Below are 26,860 nucleotides of genomic sequence, written 5' to 3' on the forward strand. Positions count from 1 at the left end.
TGGCATTTCTTTTGTGAAATCATTGAATGTGAAATTTATGTGAAACTTATGAAACTAATAAACCTGAAACCTGAAGAGTGAGAGAAAGAGAACGAGAGAGAGAGAGAGAGAGAGAGAGAGAGAGGAGGGAGAAAAAAGGTGGGGGTGAGGTGAAGGGAGGCCTGTTAGTGTTACTAGTTGCTATCGAATAACATTGTTAGGTATATCTTTCTCTCTCAATTCCCCCCAATTCCCCATATTGGAGACTTCCTTCAAAATATGATCGTGGGATAATACAAGAAAATTGCCCTCCCCCATTCCGGGACATTGATGGATTCGCTCCTGGTAAATAGTCCGACTGAAATATATATAATATAGTTATAATCAAAATTAAATTTCTTGCTAAAGATTTTTTAACCCTGATATGTATGTTAATGTTTTATTTTTTTCTCTGATCGTTCCATCAAGAAAGGGGTGCGACCCCTTATCACCCTGTAGATCTTTCCTTTTCTTTTAGTCGCAGTACAGCCTATACAGGCCATGTTACCATCTCTTGTCGTACTGGAAAATTCAATACAAAAAGCCTTCTAAAAAGCTACTAATATATTTGTTTACAGCAGGAAGATGCTAATTCATGCACACAGCTATACGCAGAACACACAGCGAAGTGCATTGCATTAGCATTGCATCGCGGGGCTGCGCTATGTTCGCGTGCGCACGTACGTAGATCGCTGTTGTATCAATGAAATTAATTGTGTGTGAAGAAATGAATGGGTGTGGAGCAGAAACTCCAGACGTGTATTGTTCCTTTTAAATCATTTGTTATTTTTATAACAAAGCAAGAGAGAAAGAGTGCTGCGGCCGGGAGACATTCTTCTGGGATATTATTCCGTGATTTACCCATAGTTTTTGTGGTAAGTCTTCTCGCATTTTTATGTTTTAGTGTGATTAATGTAATCAAACTGTGAGCAATGCCAATGGTGAGTGTGAGAGTCGGCTGACTTGGGCCACTGCAACTGTCCATACCGTATAGGCCTACCCGCGGCCTGTACTAAAGCCAGCCTCAGTCTGAGCTCTTCTAACTAAGCATCGGCCTCGGCTCTAGTAATGTAAGCAGGCTACACTAGTTTGATTGCCCCTCTTTATTACACTTTCTCCCATATGAAGTAAGATAAAATAAGATCTAAGAAAAAAGTAAGATCAACAAAGATGAGAAACATAGCCGCTAGACTAGTGAGTAGATCTAGTCTACTGAGTAGTGTACTTTCGTATCCATTTTTTTACCAATTTCATATCCATTCATAAAATCGTAGCAAAGGAATTTTAGGCTATTATTTGCCCAATTTTTGGTGCTAGCCTGCTGCCTAGTTCAGAAGTCTATCCAAAATTTGACCCGTATCTCCGGCGTGGAAATACCTTACTAAACATAGACTACCCAAAATGTCCAAATAAAGGTTATGATTTAAAAGTCGATATGTTTGTTACCTGTTTCGTGTCAATTTTCTTATATTTTTTAGAGTATTTTTCCTATAATTGAAGAATTATAATATGCACTTTCTCACAGGATTCACAGCAAACTGAAGCACAATACAATTACATACCGTCCCGACGGTCGGGTGTGCGCGTGTGTTAAAGGGAGTGTATCATGGGAAATATTGGTTAAGGCCATCTACGTTTACTTTTTGACAACTGCACATTAACGAATGGACTTGATTAACTGGGTCAGCGTGAGCTAGAGTTTGCGAAACAGACCAAAGTTCTTCTCACGCTTCGGTTTTGCGTATGTGGCACACAAGTGAATGCTGCGGTCGTGTCGTTCGTAGTCGTATTATACCCGATTGGCCCCGAGTAGGGCCGTGGGAAAGACACATAGTCTCGTCATGATACACTCCCTTTAAGTTAGCGACTGAAATCTTAGTTTACGGTCGCTAACTGAACACACGCGCGTGATTATGTGTGCGCCCCACCGTTGGTACGGTATGCTATTGTCCTTCTTGATCATCATCATCTTCTTCTTCCTCTTCATCCTCCTCCCTCTCTTCTTATTCTTAGTACTAGTAGTATTAGTAGTAGTAGTATTTTGATATTATTATTATGTTTTCTTCTTCTTGTAATTAGAATCTAATTTTTGTAGTTTGTAAAATGTAACTTTTTGTTCAATCTACTTACCCTTGGAATGGCTTATAAGAGCAGAAACCAATCCCAAGAGCAAGTTATTAATGTGAAATTATCCTCTTTTTTCAAAACAAGTGGGCTCACTAGTGACCCTTTACTCATGTAATGTTCATTTATATCATTATTCCGTTCTTTTTCCTCCTAGCATACGTGTAATGTCTAATTTTTTTATATATTTTTTTTTTTATTGCTGTGTACTTATGTACTGTGCTGCATGATCAAAGCCATTTTAAACAACCTTTTCTTTCTTTCACCAAGTTGCTGATGATTCATAGATCATTAGTCCTGCCTTACATTTTACAAGATCTAGAAATAAAAGAAAAGGGACATTAAAAAGACAGCGTTCACTTGCTTACAGTGTAATTTGTTTTCATGCATTTATTACAAACTGGTTACGTGTAGCACTCGCTGTAAAGTTCTAGACCATTACAGTATGTCCTTATTCTTTTCCATTATTGTCATTCACAAGAAAAAAAACTTGTTTGCTTTGCTGCTCTCTCATTTCTTCCTCCTGATTAATTTCAACTTACAGCAAAATGACAATAACATAATTTAGGAGATACATGTACATGTATTTAGATGTTTGTTAAACACAGATGATGGGTACTCATCTCATCTCATCTGTCCGGTAGTCTGGCTGACCGTTGGGGCACCACTGTAGATTTTACAACCAGCTGATGGCGATGTTTTTGTCTGTCCAGATGACTTTTAGTTTGGTCACTGCAGCTGTGGTCTGGGCTATCCTGGAGAGTACTTCAAGCTTGGATCCCTCATCCGATACTAGTATAACTCACATACATGTACATGTGTAAATAGACCTATTAAGATTATTGTGTGAACATTGACATTTGGTAGCAAAACATATCATACACCCCCTGTACATGCAATGTGATGTGTGCTATATAAGAGATGAATACATATTCATTTTTTGTACCACACTTTATGTTCTTGCTGCCCTTGCTAGCAGATCATAGCCTACACTATTCAGTATCATGAACCTCATGAGAACTGAAGATACTAGTTTACTACATGTACATGTACATGTAAAAGTAAAATGATACCAAAACAGAATTATCATGATTTAATGTAAATGAAGTGATTACATATAAAGCGAATACATGTACGTCTTTTGTCATTTTGGTTCACATTAGAGTCGCGCAGTAATAAAGTCTGTGAAAAATTTGCAGGTAACTTCAAGTTCATGTATTCATGTAAACGTATAGAGCATGGCCCAATTTAAAAGAGGGTACTATCACATAACTAGACAAAGACCCAATTTAACTAAGTTTCAAAGTCACAAACAAAAGCACAAACAACAAAATCAGAAAAGCGGGCAATTTAAGTTCTGTAAATGTCGAAATTACATCAGTGTCTAGATCTAGTGCATACATGTACAAGTACATTGTACAGTATGTGCAAAGACTGCAGCTCAAAACCTGAATTTCTTGTTTTAACTGTTGGGAAATAGTCTACCGGTATAACCTATTTCTATCTTTTGAAAATCTGCTTGTGGAAATGGAATACCACCTTTTTTAATGAACCATACCGGTATTTGTTTAACCTGTTGTGCACTACCATACTGTACATGTATGCCGTGAATATTACTGGTACACTGCAGACATTACAGCATGTACATTGTACATGTACAGTTTGTGTGGGTCTGAACTTGTTAAACAGTTCATGTTCACGTCAAAGCTGTAGATTGTCCACCAGCATCAAGTAAATTGGCCCTTCCTGAGAAGGCAGACAGGGCTATTTTGGGAGAAAGGAAAGGGGATGAATGTATTTGGCTGAAAAACATACAACATGATTTGTTAGCCATTGAGTGTATGACGAGAATAGGGATCGACAATCAATTAAAACGAACACATGTGTGCCTGCAATCTTCATTTACATACAGGCCTACATGTATACATGTACAGTATGTGTATGCCTACACTTTCTGTTCCCGTTTATTTGTATGTTTATTTTGTCAATACTTGTAGATGAGAGAAAATCATTTGATGTGATTTGTTATTTGCTCCAACTCTCATTTCTTCCAGTTCCAGTCGTCTCCCCCCCCCCCCCTTATTGTTATTTTGACTGTTCATGAGTTCTAGAGAAAAAAACAAATCTCTGTATAATACAGACAATACAGTACAGTAGTATGGATATGTGACGGTCATCTTGAAAAAATATCAAACAAGACACAAGAATTTTTGATCCCTCCTCTTTTTCAAAACTAAAGGATGAGAATTTTTTTACATGTACAGGTACATGTGAATGTGAGAATTATTTTCATTTGGCTTGCAGAAAATGTCTGACAGTCCCTTTGCATCCTACAATTCATGTCCATCAGAATTAGTTTCATTGTTGCAACATGTCAGAATAAATGGATCCATGGAGCTTAATATAGAGCTGCATGGAAAGATGAAGAAAGAAAGCATTAATGTCGGTCTAAATGAGGATGCTCAGGACAGGAACAAGACTAGAGGGAGGGAGTGTCATCATGGGGCGAAAGTCAGTAACCCCTCGTAAGAGGTAAAATACTGACTTTAGTAAATGATGATGATGATGATGATGTAAATCTGATTCAAAATACAGATGAATGCTACAGTACATACATGTAGTCGACAATGATGTGGCTCTATGCTTTACATGTACTGTACATTTAGTACAGGTAAGAGTCTAGTCAAGCATCGCCGTCTAGGCGTCTACATCTATGCACTTGTAGAGTAAACGAGGCCAAGTTTGTTACTCAATGCAGTGCCTATTGTTAAACCCTTATTTTCAATTCCAATTCCCCTGGGGGCAGCGAGCCATGTCATCAGTTGCCATGGAAATCAAGATATCGAGTGATGGGTGACTGCATTTGTCTCTTAGCAACCAAATTCCAACCACTTTACATTACTCCTCCAAAGATCCTTTCAAGTCTGGTTGGCAAATACATCTCACTGACTCCTTTTCTCCATCTCCCTTTCACCTATTCTGCCAACCTCTACATATCTTTTTGTATTTCTTTATATATTCGCTTGCCAGTTGCCACACACCCTATGTTAATGTTAAGGACAAGTATTTCTGGGAGACTTTATTGTGTCATTTCTGTGTTGCATCACTAAATTATAAATATTCATTCGGTACATGTACTGTACAGTACATACCAATATGTCTGCCTAATACCGGTATGTCAAGCTGTATTATGTATCCCATCTGTAACCCTATCAGAAATATACACAGAGCTCCTACAGTACATGCAGTTTGTGAAAAGGAGGATTCAAAGTCCACTGCACTCCAGATTCAGTGCTCTTGAAAGTGAGAAGACTTTGTTGAATAATTGCATGTACACTGTAGATGTGATTATATGAAATTGGATTAATCAATGTCTTTCTATGAATAATGGCTAATGAATTACTAGAGAGAGGTGTATTTATGGTCTTCAGTCAGAAAATTCTGGATCCACAAAAGGGTTCTAAAAAGTAACATACCACTTTCTGTTATTAACTTAGATTATCGCACCTTCCATTATCGGTTTCATTATGACATTTATCTGAATAATTAATAGAGCAATGACCTACATGTACATGAACAAGTATACCTGTAACTTGTACAAATTTGATTTTAGAAATATTTTAGTATAATCCTTCTGCACCATCAACAATATGAAAAGTGGGGGATGAGGGCAAAATACTCAGATTGAAAGTAATACTGTAGTTGCTTTTTTTTTGCTTCAAATAGAAAGAGAATGTTTAAGATTTCCTTTCATGAAAATACAGTTTATATCTCCTGCTACAGATGAATGCTGAAAATCATTTTTTGGGTTGTATTTCTGCATGTAGTTTGGACCCCACATCGAACTGAAATGTTTGTATTTGCCAGCATATAATGCATACCCATCATTCATTACCCCATCACACAAAAAACATAGTTGACATTCCTCTAGAGAGAGGGGTCAGCGAGGGATTGACCTCTACAACTTTCACCCAGTGAAAATGGACTTGATCATGGCTTGTTGTTTTCATGTACCTACATGTACATGTGTACATCTGTAGGCCTGCAGTTCTATTTAGAGCAGTGTACAATTTTATAATATATTTTATCATACTGTACTGTACATGTTTATCTGAATTACTGGAAAGGGCTATTGTTATGTTCTTTATTTGGCGAATCTGGCAAAGGATGTGTGGTAGTCAAAAGAGCGCTTTTGCAAATGCTGAACATGTACATTTACCAGTTGGCATTCAACTTTCAAGTACATTTATATTCACTGTTAGCAGAGTTCTCTTTTACATGATGAGGTTTTTTTTTTCTCAAAGGCCTTTTATGAACAGTATTTCTTTTAGAGTGCCACAAATACAATATACCGGTACATGTATATTTGTAATTACGGTAATAAGTATCTAGGCCCCAATTACTTACAACAAGTGGATGCAACATACACTTTATGCTGTAAATTTCATAAGATCGGAAACACAATTTATCCCTAATAATAATTAGTTTTATCCAAAAGTCTTTGTTTTAATCAGATGTACTTTCATGATGTACATTGTATATGTACATACAGTACATGTACATTGTACATGTACGTGAACTGTTTGCATAGCCATAGCTGTGTTTGCAAATACATACATGGTGCGTAGCTGTGTTTGCAAATACATGTACCTGTAGAAAATATCAGAATTGGATTTCATAATCATTGTTCTTTGAGCATGTTTTAAATCTGATGGTGATATGCTTTTATCAAAACATGAATGCTTATTTGCCGGGCAAACTGTGATCCCTGACCATGACATACTGGCATAGAGTCAGCAGAGTACATGTAGGAACGAACCGTGTGAGGTCAAAATCTGAAGCATGAAAACACAGGAATTGAGGAATTCTATTAAAGAGCCTTTGGTGACGAAATCAACACCCGCCCACAGTTCTGTAAAGGTCACTGAATAATCATGAGCAGTTCTTTATCTCCTTGACATATCCTATAGAATGTGATACACACTTACAGGTTTGAAGACTGAAATTATGACAGATGTATTCTGTATGTGCTCCTATCACCCTCTTTGGTGATGAATAACATATGTACATGTACAATGTGTACATGTATATGTACCAACATTATAGGATGATGCATGGAAGGCGTACATGTAGCCTCCATTTATATTCCTCCATTTATATTCCTCCCCAAGCCCTCAACAGTGCATGTTCAATACATGTACTGTATGCTGAGATTTTAAATTTGTTATTTGAATTACAATATACATACACTGCACTGCATATATTATACAATGTTCATGTAAGCTGATGTGACACTTGTGTTCTGAGTCACTTTAGGATTTAAGATAACATTTCCAGCATTTGGAATGATTTGCTGATCCTGATTAAAAACATTGATCCAGACTTCATGCCTGTACAGTATGTACAGTATATATGTACATGTACTGTACAGTACATTGTAGATACTCTGTCTTTTACAAGTGTAAACACCTTTATTTTGCTCTTATGTATTACAGAGTATTCCACTGCAAATGACAAGATATTAAAGGTGAAATGTGTTCCTACATTGTGTGAAAATTAGTTTGTTGACAAAATAATATATTGTATTTGTTATGGAAAAGGTGACTGTCCTTTAAGCAATAATTGCGTTTACTGATAATGTCAGCTTTAGTTGAATCTAGATTTCTGTCTGTTCCCTGCTTCATTATGTTTTGAAACATTTTTATAAGCTGCCCTTTTAAAGGTTTCAAAGTCCTGTACAACCATAAAAACTTCTTGAATTTGCAAATGTAGATTAAGCTCATGAAAAAACATTATATTTGATGCAAAGAAAACTACAATTTCAGTTGAAAATGAATGTACAGTGTATAGGCCACATCACATTATTATACATGAAACACAAAGATGAAAGAAAGGGGGGAAAATGTATTTCCTGTATTTATTACATTGTCAATGTTACCTACTGATCTGCTTATGACTTTCCCTTCCAGAAGTTAAATGTTATACTACATTCAGTCCTACAATGTACATGTATGCAAAATAATAGGGGGAAACAATCTAAGAAACAATGTGAAAATGATTAGAATTATATTTTATTCTATTCTTTTCTATTTACATGTACAGTACATGTACAGTACTGTTTGGCCCAATACTTTAATACAATGAAGGCCTACATGCACTTGTACACATATGTTTAACATGTAGGTGCATTGTACTTTTAATACAAGTCAAGAACAGCCTTATCAGCTATGCAAACATCCGATGCAGATTAGTTATTCACCAAGGTCTGCCACAGGAGACTAAACATTGCCTGTCAGGCTGTCAGACATCCAAATATTTTCATCTCGGCTCATTCATGCTTGACCTACATTGGCAGCATGTAATGTAGAGCAGACGTAATTAAGCCTTTGTGTAAATAGTTGTCTCTTGGCCTTACATTTCAAGATGCCCCTGGATTGCAGCAGAAAGATGGACCAAGGTCATAGATATGTCTTTTTATCGATCGTTGAACTAATTTTAATGGAAGAAAATATTGAAATACATCTACCTATTAAAAGAAAGCCTTGTACATGTATGTCTAGTTATGTTCAGACATCATGCCTCTGGTATGAATTGTACTAAGTAATTTCTATCTTTCTGTTTTTTTTTTTGGGGGGGGGGGAGTGATTGGCGACCAGCATCTGGCAACATGGATGGATTATTCCATCGTCCTTCAGATAGTTTAATAGACAAGTACATGAAGGCCTCCACGTTCATTTCTGTTCTGTTTTGGCTTCAACAGGCATACATGTACATATAAATGTAATTTTGGCATGACTATGATAAAAAATGAGTTGATGAGATTGCATTCTATTCAGGCTCTCCATTCACAGCATGCCTGCATCATTGACTCAATCCAGTGCACCTCACCGGCGCTCATGCTAATGATATTACTGGCACGATGCGTATTTCCAGGCGAGAATCCTCAAACAATTAACGGGAGCCCCAAGAGAGGGTCGTGAGCAGAAAGCCGAGATGCGCAGAATGCATGAGCGCCAATCCTCCCAATTGTGATGCATTCATGTTGGTGTGCACTACATGCCCTTGTACATGTACATTGTATGCTTGCGCATGAAAAGTGGTGTGTGTTATCTATAGACCAAGCTATAAACGCATATACAGTACAGTGTATTTATAAAATGCAGATGGATGTTGTTATGAAATCCAATATGTTCAAAATCAAATCAAATGGGATAATTTGGATTGTTTGTACACGTATGTTTGTATTCCTGAGGCTACTTGAGATATAAAACATGTACAATGTAGCCAGGTACAGTTGAACTTGAAGATTGTATGGGCATGATTAAATGTGTACATGTACATGTACATCCCAAATACACCTTATTTTTGATGAAAATGTGGTCAATACGTACTGGTATGTCTCTGACGGGGGGGCGGGGGGGGGGGGGGAATGTCGATTTCACCTTCATGGCTATGGGTGGTGTCTGATGAACTACAATAAGAAAATGCAGATTTAAAATCAAGTAGACAAATACCAATATTTTTTTCCTACATGTATTTATTCTTGGGAATTTATGGGAAGATGGGGTAAAAAATATGTTTATCATTGTTTGCTACACTGTACATTTATTGCATTTAAAAAGGGTGATGAAAGAAATTTCACATTGAAGGTGTTTTTTTAACCAACTACCCCCTAAAACAAACAGACAAAACAATGGCATATGTACATAATAAAGTCTATTTATTTATTTATTTGGGTGATAATCCCAATATAAAAAACAGTAATAAACCATCTTAGAGAATGGACTTACAAATGTACATTACGTGTAGTCATGTACATGTAAGAACAAAGTTATTGTTTATTTCAAATATTTCAAGGGTAATGAAATCTACATGTTTATATGACACCTCTTCTTTTTATTGTCTTTTGTTTGTAATTTTATCATCTGTTTTAAAATACCCATTGTTCATCAGATTTGATTTTATGACATTGACGCAAGATTACCTATTTTGCATTTCTTTGTCTATTTCTCGAAATTTCAGGTGTGGGTACAGTACGAAAATGAACAGACTTAAATGTCTTCATGTTAGTTTGTTTAGATGAAATGTACTTCTTGAGATAACCTGTACTGCTATATAAGAAGATGTTCATAAAAAGAAGACACACACACCCTACCTAACAACACATGCAGCCTACCCTATTACTAAATAATCATGTTTGCATAATGCTGCAATTGAAAGTGAGGGGGATCCTTGCCTAACAAATCAGGTGGTCTCCATGGCAACGACTGCCGTCATAGCACATTCCATTATGTCAGTTGCTGAATGATATCTCGGTCAGAACAGGTATACACATGCATGGGCCGTGGGCGGACATGAAAGATGTTGCCAGGCATTGAATCTGAATAAATGGATTTTGCGATGATCTGCATGCTCACATCTATATACACCAGTGCAAGGCAATTTGGACGCATCCATAATCATCCATGATCACAATTATGCACTTGTTAGACAACACAGATATACATGTATAGAGTTCTTTATGTGCCTTTGCAGCCTTATCAAATACAGGTTTCCCCCAACTTTCGTTATGTAAAATGTCTGTGGTCTTCAACACTTTACTGGTTGCTTGAAGGGCAATCTACCCCTTGTAATACATTTATTTGTATGAATACAAAAAAATAAAGATGAACAGAATGGCGAAAGTTTGAAATAGATTGTCTACTTCTGGTTTTCTGCTTTCTTTGAGAGCACTTTGCTATGAAAGTTGGATTTTTTCTCTCTCAAAAAAATGTAATCTCTAGTATTATGTAGCAAAGGGCATCTAGTCAACTTGCATGTTAACACATGAGCATGTACATGTATGCAGGCTTCATTTTAAAGCTGGACTTGCTAGGGAGGGCTTACCGGTACATGTAAAGCCTACGTGCACATGGATGTATGTGTACATTTAGTTCTGTTGTAGGCATAGGCTTTTTATGTTTTATGACACTGTGACGCAGCTGTTTTAACTTATCATGCAGACCAACGCTAACGATGTGACTGATGGCATGTGCCCTAATCTCACAAGTATTAGATCTAGGTTTTTATGCCTCTGCTACAAAGTAGCCGGAGGCATTATGTGTTTGGGTTGATTTTCTTGCATACATGTAGCATGTGCAAGCACAGTACACGTTACAGATACTCATCTTACATTTGGTATGTGAACGTAAAAATGGTTTGATAGTTTCCTTCATCAAAAACAAATCTAAAATGTTCTTTTTGAATTGGATGAGTGTCTTTTGGAATGGAGCAAAATAAGGGATAGTCATTTCTAAAAAATAAGAAACTGTACAATCTACATACGCATACCGGTATGACTTTTTTAGGGTGGAATCAATGTCTGCTCTGATGTGTATCTTTTGATATTATAATTGCTTATTTACAAAATAAAATTGATTCTCTACATACTGGTATTGATAGTGATGTACATTTAATTGTATGCTTTAAACCTTTATTCCTTTATTCTGCTTCAATCCTGCAGATTCCATAATGTAGTCCTCAAAGGAACCAAGTCCCAAGCAACTCATTAAGACAACTCACAACTCCCAGCAACATCTCCCAGCAACAACTCCCAGCAACATTCCAGCAACAACTCAGCTGAGCCTCTCTTTGTCCAATCACATGCTGCCACAACTCAAACTGACCAATCACCATCCTTCAACCTCATCATGAACCAATCAACAGAGCAGAATTCAGAGGTAGCCTCATCGTCATCATCATCATGCTCATCAACACCTCCCTCAGCACCATCATCAAGCTCCTCGTCGGACACCATTGCATCAACGTCGGCTTTGACGTCGACCGCGGAAGCAGCAACATCTTCAGCGGTGAAGGTGGAGAACCAGCAACTGCATGGGATCAAGAAAGTTGTCTCAGCCTTGAAACGTAAACGCACTCCCTGCCCAGAAACTACCAAAGATGGAGACGAAGACGAAGAATCCTCCTCCAAGAAATCAAGACTGGATGATGGTAATATTCATGGCATGGATGTTATTTATACATACATGTACTTGTATTTTACTGATATTATATATGGCCACATTACTTTTTCAACATGGCTTATGAATATTACATTTACATCAGTTATAATTAGGCCTGAGTCATCACGGGTTTTGCCGAACCCGGGTTTGACTTGAAAATTTCGGGCGGGGACCGGGTACCCGAAATTTTCACCACTGCGCTGACACTAAAAATCGTGTGCATGCAGTGGCGGGAGTTAGACTAAGTTGCTGTTCTAATAATGCGACGGAAAAGACAGTTACTGCTTTCAAAACAATAAAATAATCAATGGAATTAAATTAAGATGCTTTAAAAAATAAATGGATATCGTTTCAGTTGACGGTAGGTGTTTTTATCGCTCTAAAATTGAGGCTGCAAGAAAGGAATCACGCTTCGTGGTACCGATCGGGTGCGTTCAGAAACGGAAGTGGAAATAGATCTATGACCCACTGAAGACAGAGCAAGAAAATGCCACACACAAGACTAAAATGTTGATCAGACTATTGCAATTAAATCGTAATACTAAAGGCATTAATTTAATTGTCAAAATATATCCACAACATAATGGTTTACCCTTGATAGTTTGATGAAGGAAAATAAATTAAAGCTCTTGAAATAACATCGAAGTGCCTTTCGTTCGTTCTAAAATGTGTGTATAACGGCAAGCAGAAGTTACGAGTCAAGCTTGATATGCACGTTTACATCCCTACACCGTCATCCGACCTGATCGGAACAATAAGCATTAAACCAATTAAAAAACATCACGGAAGACTTTAAGGGACTCCAATTCAACAAAATTACCGTAAAATAATTATTTGCTTTGACAAATAATACTATGATATTCATAATATCTTACAGAAATAATGATATTTCATGAGCTACGTACTCGATGTCGAGTTCAGCTAGCCATCATTTTGAAATGAGACGTAGTTGTCATGCAGTAGACTGTAGAGGGCAGTATGCAGAAGAGAGAGGAAAAAGCGCGGGCCTGAGATCACGTGATATTCACGTGACTATTACGTGATTTTTTTTTCTCCCTCTCTAGCTGCGAGCTGCCGCATTCTGCGCTGCATGCATGACAACTACGTCTCATTTCAAAATGATGGCTAGTTGAACTCGATATCGAGTACGTAGCTCATGAAATATCATTATTTCTGTAAGATATTATGAATATCTATAGTATTATTTGTCAAAGCAAATAATTATTTTACGGTAATTTTGTTGAATTGGAGTCCCTTAAAGTCTTACGTGATGTTTTTTAATTGGTTTAATGCTTATTGTTCCGATCAGGTCGGATGACGGTGTAGATTTAAACGTGCATATCAAGCTTGACTCGTAACTTCTGCTTGCCGTTATACATGTACACGCATTTTTTAGAACGAACGAAAGGCACTTCGATGTTATTTCAAGAGCTCTAATTTATTTTCCTTCATCAAACTATCAAGGATAAACCATTATGTTGTGGATATATTTTGACAATTAAATTAATGCCTTTAGTATTACGATTTAATTGCAATAGTCTGATCAATATTTTAGTCTTGTGTGTGGCATTTTCTTGCTCTGTCTTCAGTGGGTCATAGATCTATTTCCACTTCCGTTTCTGAACGCACTCGATCGGTACCACGAAGCGTGATTCCTTTCTTGCAGCCTCAATTTTAGAGCGATAAAAACACCTACCGTCAACTGAAACAATATCCATTTATTTCTAAAGCATATTTATTTGATTATATTGAAATATAAGTTTGTGAATTCCATATTTTTAGTTCTATATAATATTTCAAAATATCAGTGTGAAATTTAATTTTGAAAAACCCGAAACCCGAAAACCAAAAACCGGGTTTCAGCTCGACGGTCGGGGCCCGGGCGGGGACCCGTTTCGACTCAGGCCTAGTTATAATAAAGATAAACCAGGCTGGGGCATATTGCTCACAAATGTTTGCTCCTTCAAGGACTTCAAAAAAAGTTCACAGTGGAAAAAAGACGAGCTTCATTTAACAATAGGCAGTAAAATCATAAGACAAAAACAATCTATAACTATAATATAGCAAATATATAGCCCTTGAAATTGAAGATTCATTTTTTTTTCCCTGCTTAGACGTAATGTACATGTTGCCTGAAGTATGAAGGATAGTGTCATGTACAGATAAGTTATGCCATGCAAAATGCAAAGCTCTCCTCCATTTACATTTACATGTGGGTGAGAAAAGCACTTTAATTCTTACTCTTGTATGCGATGCTCCTACAGTGCTTTTTGTAGATGTGGATTTAGGGGTTGTATCTGAGTCTCAAGGAAATAGAAGGCACTATTTCTTTTGTTTGTTATGTCTATCTTTGCCAGTCTCCCACCACACCCTTCCCCTCTCCTTAATGCAATTTCCTCACTCCTTTCATTGGCAATTGTGGTGATGGACTAACTGACAGGACGGCTTGTGTTAATGATACAAAGACATACGAACTTTGTATTTGTGTATTACCCTGCTCAATGTGAAGTCTGATTTGAAAGTAATGAGTGAATTTGAATGAAATATTACTTTATCATTCTAGAGGGTATACTTGAAAGGTAAAACAGACAATAAACAAACACTCTCATGTAGACTTAATGCTTTTCAATGTGCATTGTCATAATATACTAACTACTGAACGTGCTACATGTTATTACACATCACAAGCTATGATTAGGCCTTATTATTAATTTTTTAATTACTTTAGAATACAAAATGCAAGGAAATCTTGTAATCACATCAAACCTAAATCATCAAAGATCATCTTTGTTTTTACAGGTACATGTACATGTAAATAGTGAATAGCCATTCTTTTGTTCCACCCATTACTAGGAAGAACGGAAGTACTAACGGTACCTATATGTATAAGTGCAAATACAAACAATAGGCCTACAAGATCATTTGTATAGGGACTACTGTCCAGTGTTGATTTGTCTACACCCATTCAGTAAAGTAAACAATGATGACTCATACATGTACTGTACATTAGGTCTCTGTGTGAAGAAAGGGCATCTTCTCACTCCTGTGCGCACTCCAGACCAAGCACAAACATGATCTGGAGATAATCAGGATCAAATAAGATAAACAGCTAGGACATGTTGAACTAGTGTAAATAGTTCATGTAAACTTCTGTAGTATCTCTAATTATTCATGTCCATTTAGTATTTGCTCAGTACCTAAATAGAGCTCTGACCATTGAGTCATTGCTGTCTGTTGTCTTCACCTGTCTCACCCATACACGGTATAGACTTACATGTACATTCGTTACATTCCTCAACCTCTTCATGAAGAAACAGATGGAGAAGGTGCACATATTTCCATGAACTTTATATCTTTATTGCACAAAAAGCAAACAAAGAGAGCACTTATAAAAAAAGGAAAGTATTTTAATTTTTCTTTTTTTTTTGTCTACTACACTATGTGTAATTTGACGCACAAAGTAAGCATTGAAAACTGATTTGCGGATACAAAGGGAAAGTGAACAAATTTTTAGCAAAATTCCATAAAATAGTATGAGTTCAAAGCACTTTGATTTGTGCCTAAAATGTAAATACAGTCTTTTTTAATGCATCTATCTGTTTTTTTTTCTTAAAATTTAGATCATGATTTTTTATCTCCAAAAATAGATAGTCCCTGAGATCGATGTAAATCCGGTTTAAAATTAGGGGGTTGAGTTGCCGATTTTTCATGACTTGCTTAAACGCATATTACAAGTGATGGGATTTCTAAAAAAAATTAAGTTTTTTTTGTAACTCTGACTATGACCCCTGATTGAATGAGACTACCTTACAGGATGCTGTTATCATAAAAAATACCCATCTTCCCATCTTGTACTAATATACGGTTGTATTCTTGTAGTATGGTTGATGAATCATAACTCATCATGGCTAAGGATTTTACTAATATCCGGTTTGTGACACTCTCTCACACATTATTGAACCAAGCTGTAATTACATGAATGTGCTTTCGTATTCCTGTCGCTATTGAAGTACTTGGAACAGATGTTTTGATTTTTCAGTGGGGGGGGGGGGGGTACAGGGGAGCAAATAAATGCATGTACAATATAATGTGGAAGTGGAAGTGGAATTATCAGTTCACAAGTACTATTTGCAGGGAATAATTTTCCTCAAATTTTTTGATTAGCAATTTCAGCCGATGGATAAATATTTCAAATGAAATTCTGTACATTTCTATGGAAGAAAACTGCTACACAAAAGATATTTTGTATAGCAGTCATGCAAAAATGCATAGCGAATTGCGATGCGATACCAGGAAAATTATTCCCTGATTTGTTACATTAAGATATTGTTATGTGAGAATCTAAATTAGGGGTAATTATTTTTTTAGCTAATTCATGTTATGATGTACTGTACATACATGTATCTTGAATTTGTTTTGTAGTATTTCCCCTATAAGTATAACCTACATTGCAGCAATTTTTCTTTACAGTATTATCACATTAGTTGTTTCATAGTTCCTGGCAACAATATATTACGATATACAGTTCTTTACTTTTAGGGGGGTGGTCAAGGGAAATTTTGGGAAACTTGTTAGCAATGAAAATAGTATGTTGCTTTGACTAAATTATTTCTACTTTTTTTTCTGTTGTATTAGAATCATCGTCATCAGGAGAGGTCAGTTCTGCAGTTAAGGTCAAGAAAAAGAAGAGGCGGGTGGTCTTTGATGGAGTGACTGTATTCTTCTTCCGGAGGACTCAAGGATTTACATCAGTCCCTAGTCAGGGTGGATCCACTCTAGGTATGTGCATTCAAGGCTTATCAAAAGCTTTTTGTTGTAAACATGATTAAACAAAATTAATTTTGGAGGTGTCGTGGTCTAGGGAATAAGTCCCTGGAGTATGGAGCTGAAGGTACAGGGTCCCTGTGACTGCACTTGTGTCCTTTGGCAAGACATCAATCTACATTTCCCACTCTCCAGCTAGGTGAAGTATGTGGGTACCCGGTAGGAATTAGTTTCTTGAAATGCTAGAGCATCATAATGGCAGCCACATTAAAACCAGGGTAATACCAGTGGGGTACAAGGAGTGTACAGGTGCAACTGCTACTGCTATTGCTACTGCTACTGCTTCTACTACTGCTACTTCTGCTACTACTGCTGCTACTACTTCTGTTGTAAACATGATTAAACAAAATCAATTGCGGAGGTGTCATGATATACTACTACTACTATTACTATTAAAAGTACTACTACTACTACTACTGCTATTATTATTACTACTACTTCTACTACTATTATTACTACTTCCACTGTAACCTTGTTACTTCTACAGCATGTATAAATCTTTTTCCTGTAGCATTATGCATGTTGCTTTGGTGCTCTGACATATGCTCCAGCGACAAGTTCTCTGGCCATCAATTTTTTTCAAAGTTATAGGCATGGGTTTGGAGTTATTAGTGGGTTTTAGGGTTAGGGGTTAGGGATAGGGTTTAGTCTAGTGTTGAAGGTATATGTAGGTATTCAGATTAATACAGTAGGGTATGGACGTGGAAAAATCGTCTCTGGAGATGACGTGTACAACCAGTGCTTTACTTAATCTTCCTCCCGATTTCTTGTGCTCACTGTCGCCATGGAAACTTATCTTTCTATCCATCTCCTTGCTTTCCTTCTGCCTGCTTTAGTTTCCTCTTATCTTTCATTTTATTGCCACACACTTATCTCTCCTCCTTACCTTACCTGTCTGTAAATGTTATCCCTTCGCTACCTCATTTACGATATCTATCAAAATAAAAGTGGAAAGGAGTCAAAAGACAATTTTTGAATGATGAGATGAGCTGGGTGTATAAAGAAAAAAATTGTCAGTTAAAATTACTAGCTCTTTTTTTTCCACTTCTGGAAGAAAAAGAACATGTATTTTATTTTTCTCAATACATAACATCCATTCATTTTTTAATACACTACCAATTCCAAATTTGAAGTCGTATATGTCACCTGTAGCCCTAAAATACAAAGGATCGTTTAGCTATAGTGCATACACCCTTCTATACCTGGAAAGCCATGTGAATCATGCTACCTTGAAGGTCCTTGATTTATCTGGAGGACCCTAGATGCCAGCCCAAAAGAGCTATTTTAGTCTGCATATCCTGATAAAAACTCATCATTATCTGATGCACTATTCTCCCTGCATGCATCCCTTCTCTCTCCAAACCCCAACTCATTTTACTCTCTGTTTTTATCATCTGTCCACTTGCTTGCTGTACCTATTTTTAGCCTTCTCACTTGTCATTCCACTTCCTCCTGCCCTTCCATGATGTGTTTGTTGTCTTCACTTGTTGCCATGGTAATGGATGTAGTTAACATACATGTGAGTAAAGCCCCAAGCAAGCACCAAGTTCAGGTTTCATTCTCCATAATCCCTGGTGGGGAATGATGTGTCATTTTTTTCATGATGAAACTTAGGACTCGTCAAAGTATTACAAAACTATTTACAAGAATATTTTTAGATTAAAATGGGCCCAGTACTGTTTCTGTGCACAGATGCATGCACCTTGCTATTTTTATAGCCTTTAGCCGGTTCCATGATACCAATACTTTCTTCTCCTCCCAATTTTTGCCAGGTCATACTTAATTTGCTGATATCAATTCAGTAATCCATGTCACTCGAGGTTACTGGATATATCTTTCAGTCTTTCAAGACTGTCTCTGTAGCTGCCTTAGCTATCTCTCCCTCTCTCTCTCTCTCTCTCTCTCTCTGCCCATCTCTCTAACTCTCTCTCTCTGTCTCTGTCTCTTTCTCTTTCCTGCTCTCTCATGCTCTCTCATGCACCTCTTACATGTATCTGCCTTCTCTTTAGTAGAGGTCTATATTTGTTTATAAATTTGTCTTATTGCAGATGTAGTTGTAATGATATATTTATACTTATCAATACATGTACATATTTCTTCCCACCCACCTTCCTTTGTAGTGATACATGATATCACATATTGTCTGTATTATTGTGTAAGCAAGATTAGACCCATCATTATACCCGACCTGAAGTCTCTGCCAAGCCCGGCTAGGCAGCCTTCGGAAGCCCTGACTTCCTGTCACTAATCGAGACCTCTCTAAATTTGGCTACAACCCCCGGGGGGTCATGATGAGAGATGCCTTGCATGTTACCTAACATCTTAAAGGGGACCAGTCACCAATATTATTTTGCTCTGCACATGCAGATTTGGGCTCTTATGCCGATGTGTAATAATTGTCCATTTCAATGAATACAATCAGCGGCCAATAATGCATTCAAACTTTCAGCTAACAAATCGATGCACCCCATAAGCTTGCATGCATGTTACAGAAGTTTACTCAGAATGAAAGTCCGTACAGGTCTTGATAATGATCTTTTTACACCTCATAATCTCTTGAAACATTTTGAAGGTCTCATAAACTTCTTTGGGGATAATTGTATTTGTTGTAATTTTATACACGTTGAATTTATAGATGACTTGTCCCTTTAAACATTTCCCATTCAAATTATGGAATAATGTTTTATCAACTTCACGTTTGTATTCGTTCAAAATACTACTGGAGGCTGGTGGAAATGAATTTGTATTCATGTCACATTACGTTCCTATTGAAGCTGTACATGTATGTCTGTTCAGAAATTTCTTTCATTTTGTTCATGACACACTTGTACATGGTTTGTAGCAAATGTGTTCCTATGAAGGTTTGATAATCATGTTAGACGACATTGGAAAGAGATCAAGGCTTTTCCTATAGAATTTTAGAATTACAGGATATTAGAATGACAGCTCTATAGATCAATTGACACAAACGATTGAGTTAAGGAAAAGGTATAAATCTGAAAGGAAGATCTGATAATAGAAAAGTGATTAAACTGTCTCTAAAGTTTGTTAACAGATGCACATCATGTGTGACCAAAACATCCTCTGTTTGCTCCCAAATGTTGACATTTCTTTATTAAAAAGTAGTCAGAATGTTTGTAAATTCAAATGAAAAACAAAAATGGAAAGTATGCAGTGAAAATGATTGCCAATACTTATTTTCCCACTATTATGCATGGAGAGGAAAATTGGCCAATTCAGCGACAGTTTAGCTTGTTCACTGTTGGTAATTAGAAAAGGAAGGAAAAGTCAATTTAGCCAAAGTTCAGAACAATTTCAGTTGTAGATAAGATGAACTAATTTTGACGGAAGTAATAACTGAAATGTCAACTTCCGTGCGTTTGACAGTATTCAAGCTAAGACATGTTTATAGTAAAATGTTCAGCTACTCAGGAGTTTAGAAGAATTAACTGAATACTTTTAATACACATTTTAAACTGAAAGAAATGTCCCAATTTGTATTTAACCTTGATTTATGCAGAGTGTACATTTGACATAATAGGAATATGTGGATAGACCCTGAAAGAAATTGAGATTCAGGTTCAAGCTTTTCCTTTTTTTAAACTTTAATATCACATTAGTATGATCAGATTGGGGTGACTGTAACATTGAATAACAGAGCTCTTCTTTCTTTGAAATATTTCTCGGGGACAAAACTTATGTTTCCAAACATAGACAATTATTCTCAGATACACATATACTGCTCTTTCTGCTACAACGTGTATAAATATTTGTATCACATTAATCATTGTCATGATAGTTTCCAAATATATTTAAAATGTGTATTTTCTTTCTTGTTTGTTATGCAGGTATGGCTCCAAGACATGAAACCATCGGGAAGTTCAGCCTGAAACAGTTTGAGATCTCCCAAGATAAATGTCATAGAGCCATTCTACGCAAGCAGCTGATGGACAGACGATGTCAGCAGCTGAGGGAGTCCTCACCTTGCTCCACAATGACCTTAAGAGAAGCAGAATCAGACTTAGACGAGGAACTAGACAACATCAACATCAATGACTACTACTTCTTACAGCCGATTCCAACCAAACAAAGACGGGTGCTACTGAAGCGTTCAGGTGTGAAGAAGATTGACAACACAGAGAAGATGGAGCTGAAGCGGATACGGCTTTCTAGGGAGTCTTGTGGTTGTGACTGTCAGGTGGTGTGTGACCCAGAGACTTGCATGTGTAGTTTGGCTGGCATCAAATGTCAGGTGGACAGGCAGTCTTTTCCTTGTGGATGCACCAAAGAGGGCTGCCAGAACAAGTTTGGGAGAATAGAGTTCAATCCTTCGAGGGTGAGGAATCATTTTATTCAGACTGTGGTGCGACTTGACATGGAGCATCGACAAGAAGATAGGATGAATCCTGGTGGACGAAGGAACCTAGAAGATTGCTTTGAGGGTCCTCCAGACATGAGCTCCCTCTCACACCCTCTTGAAGATTGGGGTCATCAAGCCTCAACCAGTTCCAGCCATATGTATTCAGGAAGCCTTAATGGAAGGGACTATTATGGGAATGTGGACATCCCTTTAGGAGATGACAGGGCCAGCTGTAGCTCCTCCCCGTATTCCAAGTCATGTGATGCTTATGGAAGTGGAAATTCCTTGGAGGAGAACATTCCAGTTGAGGTACGCCCTCCAAGGCATCATGACTTGATTCCTCAAATGCTGCAGTTCAATGAGTCCGAGGACGAAAGTGCTATGACCCAACCTATCGCACCCTTATGTAATGTTCCCTTGCCCACAATGCCTTGCTATGACAGTTCTGAAGATAATCTGAGTTCAACATCAGATACAACATCTAGCTCGGAAGCAAGCTCCAACTATGATCTTAACGAATGCAGTGCATCCTTCAACATGAAATCATCAGCTGATTACAACCTTGCCAGTAGTTTAGTGCAATCATCAGAGGTTAATAGTCTGTCCCATAGTTCAACTGTAGAGGGCACCTTGCCACATTTGACGCCACTAGAGGTAGCCACTATCTTCTCTACCTCTAAACAAACTGTTGATGACGCAAACAGTAAGACATATACTGAACTGAAGCAGCCAGACAGCTACACCAATAGTAGCTTTTCAACTGGTCTGTACAATCCTGAAAATTCCGCCCATAGTAGTTACAGTGAGATTTTTATGCCGTATGATAATTCAAAAGTAGCAGAAAGCATCCCACTCACACTCCCTACATTGACACCAGCACCTCCTGCGTACACCACCTGCAGTAGTCCTACTTCATCCACTACATACACAGTCATGACTTCACTGAATGATGTGGATTCCTTAGCTGAGATGCAAGAGACTGCCATAGCCACCAGCAAGCTCAGTTCAGTCACGTTTGGGATGAAGGATGATCCTTCTTCCTCATTCACTCCACCAGAACCTCTCCTTTACAGCTCAACATCCATGGGTAGTGTGACGGACATCTCCTCTAGCTACCCTGTCACTCCACGTTGTAATGAAAGCCATGGGAATGAAGCCACAGCAGCTGAAACCACTGATGGTCCTAGTGTCCACCAAGGAGGTGGAATTAATGGCAACAGGATCTCTCCTGCAGTAGACAGTCCAAGTGATACTGTCCTTGGTAATCCTTGCATGCCAGTTGGACTCTGCTCATCCAGTGAGGAAAGACCAGTCTTTGACAGTGTTGATGCCGTTCAGTCTCACACAGATCGAGAATCCACCGATACATGCAGTGTGGAGAGTTCGCCAAGAGACCACCCATTACAGGAATTTAACAATACTGGCATTTCATGCTGCAGCACAACTTCACAAGAGGGTGAAAGCATCGGCTTGAGATGTGACCTTGAGGCTAGTGATGAGAACATTTCCAGTAATTCTACAATAGTCAATAGTGTTGAAGGTGTCTGCCAATCTGAATCCAGCTCCTCCACTCACCCACAACCAATCACTGATCGTGATGAATCACAGAAAAATACAGAATCTACAAAGTGTACAAATTCTTCAATGCCAAATGACCTTGTGACTTGCAGTGACAAGGTCGAGAATCATGCATCAGAGACTATTGTTTCAAGAGGACCAGTCCATAGCACTGTACCGAGTAAACCAGTACCAATTATGAAGAAGCTTGCTGATCATACACTCACAAATGGGACCATGCCAGTTCTGTCACATCTGCCAAGAGAAGTGCTGACAGAAGATTCAACAATAGACCTAGCCAAGAAGATCCAAGTCCTGAGAGGGAACAGCGAAGGTGACGCCACTCCTTCCATCTCACCAGACTCCTTGAGTCCTGATGGTGCTATGTCAGATGACCCGTTCAGACAAGCTCTTGATCCATCGGCCATCGATGAGTCATCTTTCAGCAGCTCGGACAGTGCGGTTGGTCACATGTCTAGTGTCGGCTTCCCTGAGCTGTCGTCTGGACTACCCACCGGACCCCCTCTTGTTCCAGCCGGAATCTCTGAATGAAATCTCTCCTTCTTATAGGTCATAGAAATAGTGGGTATTCAGAAGAAAAGTCCAGAATATTCTTTTGTTAATGGACCAAGTTTATCCATCTCAAGTCAACTCAAGTTACTGTAATATATCTTTAATTAACAAACCTCATTAGACAACTCAACATGCTTACATTTTCAACTTTCTTAGACATTGTCAATCCTTGCCATATATATTTATATCATACAATCCACATATACTCAACGGGTTAGAATTTTGTTGATGATATGTTTTCATTCGTTAAGTGAGTTTCAGACTCTGAAGTTTGAAGAGAGAGATTTAGAATCATTCAAAGGATTGATGTGATCTCAAGGCAAGTGGCCTCTTTTTTAAGCAACAAAAAGGTCTTACAAAAGATGTTTAAGATTAATAGTTCTGCTCACTAACAGTATGTTATTTACTCGAAGGAAGTTCAGTTGGTCCATTCTTCTTTACGTGGAAGCATACATCAACAGAGTCTAAACAGTATTAGGTAGTTTTAAGACATTAATGCCATTACCTTTCCAAGATATGAAGGGGCCCGTTGCACAAAACTTACCATTGATGGTAACTTTGCCATCAATGGTAACTACCATGGAAACCTTGATTTTGATTGGCTGTTGAGCCCTGTTACCATCATGGTAATTGCCATTGATGGCAAAGTTACCATCAATGGTAAGTTTATGCTCCGGCCCAGTTGCCCTGTCTATTCACCTAAGTGTGATTTTTAACAGAGTATTGGTAATATATATCAGAGGGTGTATATCGATTGATATAACTTACAAGATACTTGCCAAGGCTGCTTGCCAAATTAACAGTGGACACATAAACATGGTTTTATGCACTCAATATTTGAGGGCTCTTGGGTCAACGGGGTGAGACGTTCTTTTCTTTTTTTTCATTTTAATCTCAGCAATCAAGCTATTTTTGGTTACACATATATACATAGAAAGGTATCGATGTGCCTCTAATCATCATGGATTGCATCAGTAGAGGCCAACTCAACATTTTCTGCAGGGATGATTGCTTATTTTCATCAAAGATTAAAGGGGGGGGGGGTGGTTGCAGATGGACTGTACATGTATGTTAAATTTGGAGTAGGAGTTTTGGTTGGGTTAGTTGGTCATGAATATGGGTGCTCAACGGCATCTCGTACTATTTTTTCTACATAAATTACAGATGTTCAGTGGCATCTATCATATTTCTCGGGATATACACTGTATGAAATATGTTCATGAGAGTTTGTTTCATGAAGTTCTTTCATACTTGAACAATATCTTAAGAGATATTTCTTTCAGATGTATGTAGTGTAAATCTAAGCAGTGTGTAGATCTACAAAATGTATATGTATCAGAACAACTCAGTATGCAAAGCAGTGCATATACTATTCAATTGTATTATATCCGTAGTGTTGTGGTGCTTCTAAATACAAATCCAGTGCAATGGTAGTGTATAATGATAGTTTTCAGTTTCAAAGAAATAGTTTTTTAGTAGCCTAATAAAAGTGCAAATTCCTTTTTTTATAAACCAAGTGACTAAAGCATTTTTGATAAGCTTTATTTATTCTGCATGAAGAGACTGTACATTCTACATGATGTAGTGATATTGAGAAGGACAGTGTATGTCTTTGCTTTGTCGCAAACTTGAGAAATGAATAGTGTAGAGTAAGATTTTTTTATAAATTTGTTGTACATATAAGATTTTCAAACTTGGATAAGAATAGTAAAAGGATGAGCACCTTGGAATGTTTGCATTCTTTATGTATCTTCGAGATATATATCCTAACATGAACCATGAAAATAGTTATATACAACTCTTTGATAACAATACTTAACACTGGGTAATGCAAGCCAGCTCGTTATTTGCTAGGAGGTTTGATGCAGAGTTGAAATGTGCTAAGGAATCATCATTTTATAACAAAATATCATGCAAGAATAATTTAAATATTTGAAATTGTATGTATTAAGTGATATTACAAAACAAAATGCCAATCATAATATTAGAAGCTGTTCTGATGTATTGAGTCTACAGTTTGAATGATGACTGTAGCCATAATACATACACGTGGTTTCTTCTCAACAAATAAAGGAGAAAAACAAGTGAGATTATTTATGATTGACTTTTATCACATGTTTGTTCGTATCCTCTGAGGCTGTAAACTTGTCTTTTTGTGCATCACTCTGGTTTTTTTTGTTACAGGTTGATACATGTACTTTGAAACATTATTTGTTTGTAATGTATTACATTTATTGATATTATTGTGTGTCTTATGTAGAGAAAGAAAGATTTAGATTTGTTTTCATCTAGATCAATTAAATGTTCCAAGAATATGTGTACTATTTCCACAGATACGCCTACAGTTGAGACGTTGTCATCAATAATGATCTTTTTAATCTAATTTATGCGAGGTGGATTTCTGATACATAAAATCATGAAATCAAAGAGAAATTGAGTTATTAAAAAGAAAATATAAAATTTGGGGCGTGTTACACTATTGCAAAATGTGAAAACTTCAGAATCATCATTTTTGGGCCAGTGAAAAAGGAGAGCCTAGTCAATTTGACAGTAGGCCTTTTGGCAACTGGCAGGGTTATTGGTAATTATAATATTAGTCATTTTCTACTTAAAGTCAAAAGGCAAAGAGCTCATGAGCATGAACATCTTTGTATTATCTTCTTGTAATCTTTTTCTGGGTCGGGGGGGGGATCTCCCTTGCTGTTTGTCTTATCTCTCCTTCTTTTTGTAAAGGAAAAAGTACTGGTTACCTTGTATGTTTCTTTCAATTTTTCTTCTTGTCTCTGTTTTTTTATTTCATATTCCCATATAACCATAAGGATGTCATCACCTTACAGAAGTCATTCATGAGTTTCTTGAAATGGCTTTGTGTATGTATGACTTTACATTCAGGGAAATGAATATTTTTACCCCAAAAGTATGTTTTCAGAAAATACTGTTCTATACATAAAGAACGTTTTTTCATTACAAAAGTTTTGGTGGTAATATTTACATAACAAATAGAACTCATCCCAGCAACGAAAGAGAAAAGACAAAATATTTCATGTATTCCTTTAGTTAAGGTATATATATGTGAGAACATTCAAACAAACAGATGCATTATATTTTTAATTATTTAAATCGTTGATACTGAAGACAACACTATCTACTAACAAGTAAATGTAGGCTTGTGTTTTGAAACACAAAGTGCAGTAAACAATTTCTTGCATATACCACATGGTAGACACCTTTAACATTATAGGTATTGATATATAAATATATATATATATATATATATATATATTCTTTGTTTTACAGGGCACCCAATTATCATTTTAAAAGCATTGTAGTACAGAGTTACCTAATTTTTATTGAGTTTTACGGCTCTCACTCGTTTTAAGTCTTAACAATGTTTTTAAGATGC

General features: G+C 37.1%; 1 protein-coding gene across 1 annotated transcript; it reads left to right on the forward strand.

Annotated features, from left to right (window-relative positions):
* Nucleotides 1-636: 636 nt before the first annotated feature.
* LOC590836 (probable GPI-anchored adhesin-like protein PGA55) lies at nt 637-25,806 on the forward strand. The gene is made up of 4 exons (XM_790424.5): nt 637-893; nt 11,645-12,132; nt 16,779-16,922; nt 20,816-25,806. Exons 2-4 carry the CDS (start codon nt 11,832-11,834, stop codon nt 23,434-23,436), a joined length of 3,066 nt encoding a protein of 1,021 aa, XP_795517.3. The 5' UTR covers nt 637-893; nt 11,645-11,831; the 3' UTR covers nt 23,437-25,806.
* The last annotated feature ends 1,054 nt before the right edge of the window (nt 25,807-26,860 follow it).

This window comes from Strongylocentrotus purpuratus, unplaced genomic scaffold (assembly GCF_000002235.5).
Source record: "Strongylocentrotus purpuratus isolate Spur 01 unplaced genomic scaffold, Spur_5.0 spur5_scaffold_7, whole genome shotgun sequence".
Classification (NCBI taxonomy): Eukaryota; Metazoa; Echinodermata; class Echinoidea; order Camarodonta; family Strongylocentrotidae; genus Strongylocentrotus; species Strongylocentrotus purpuratus.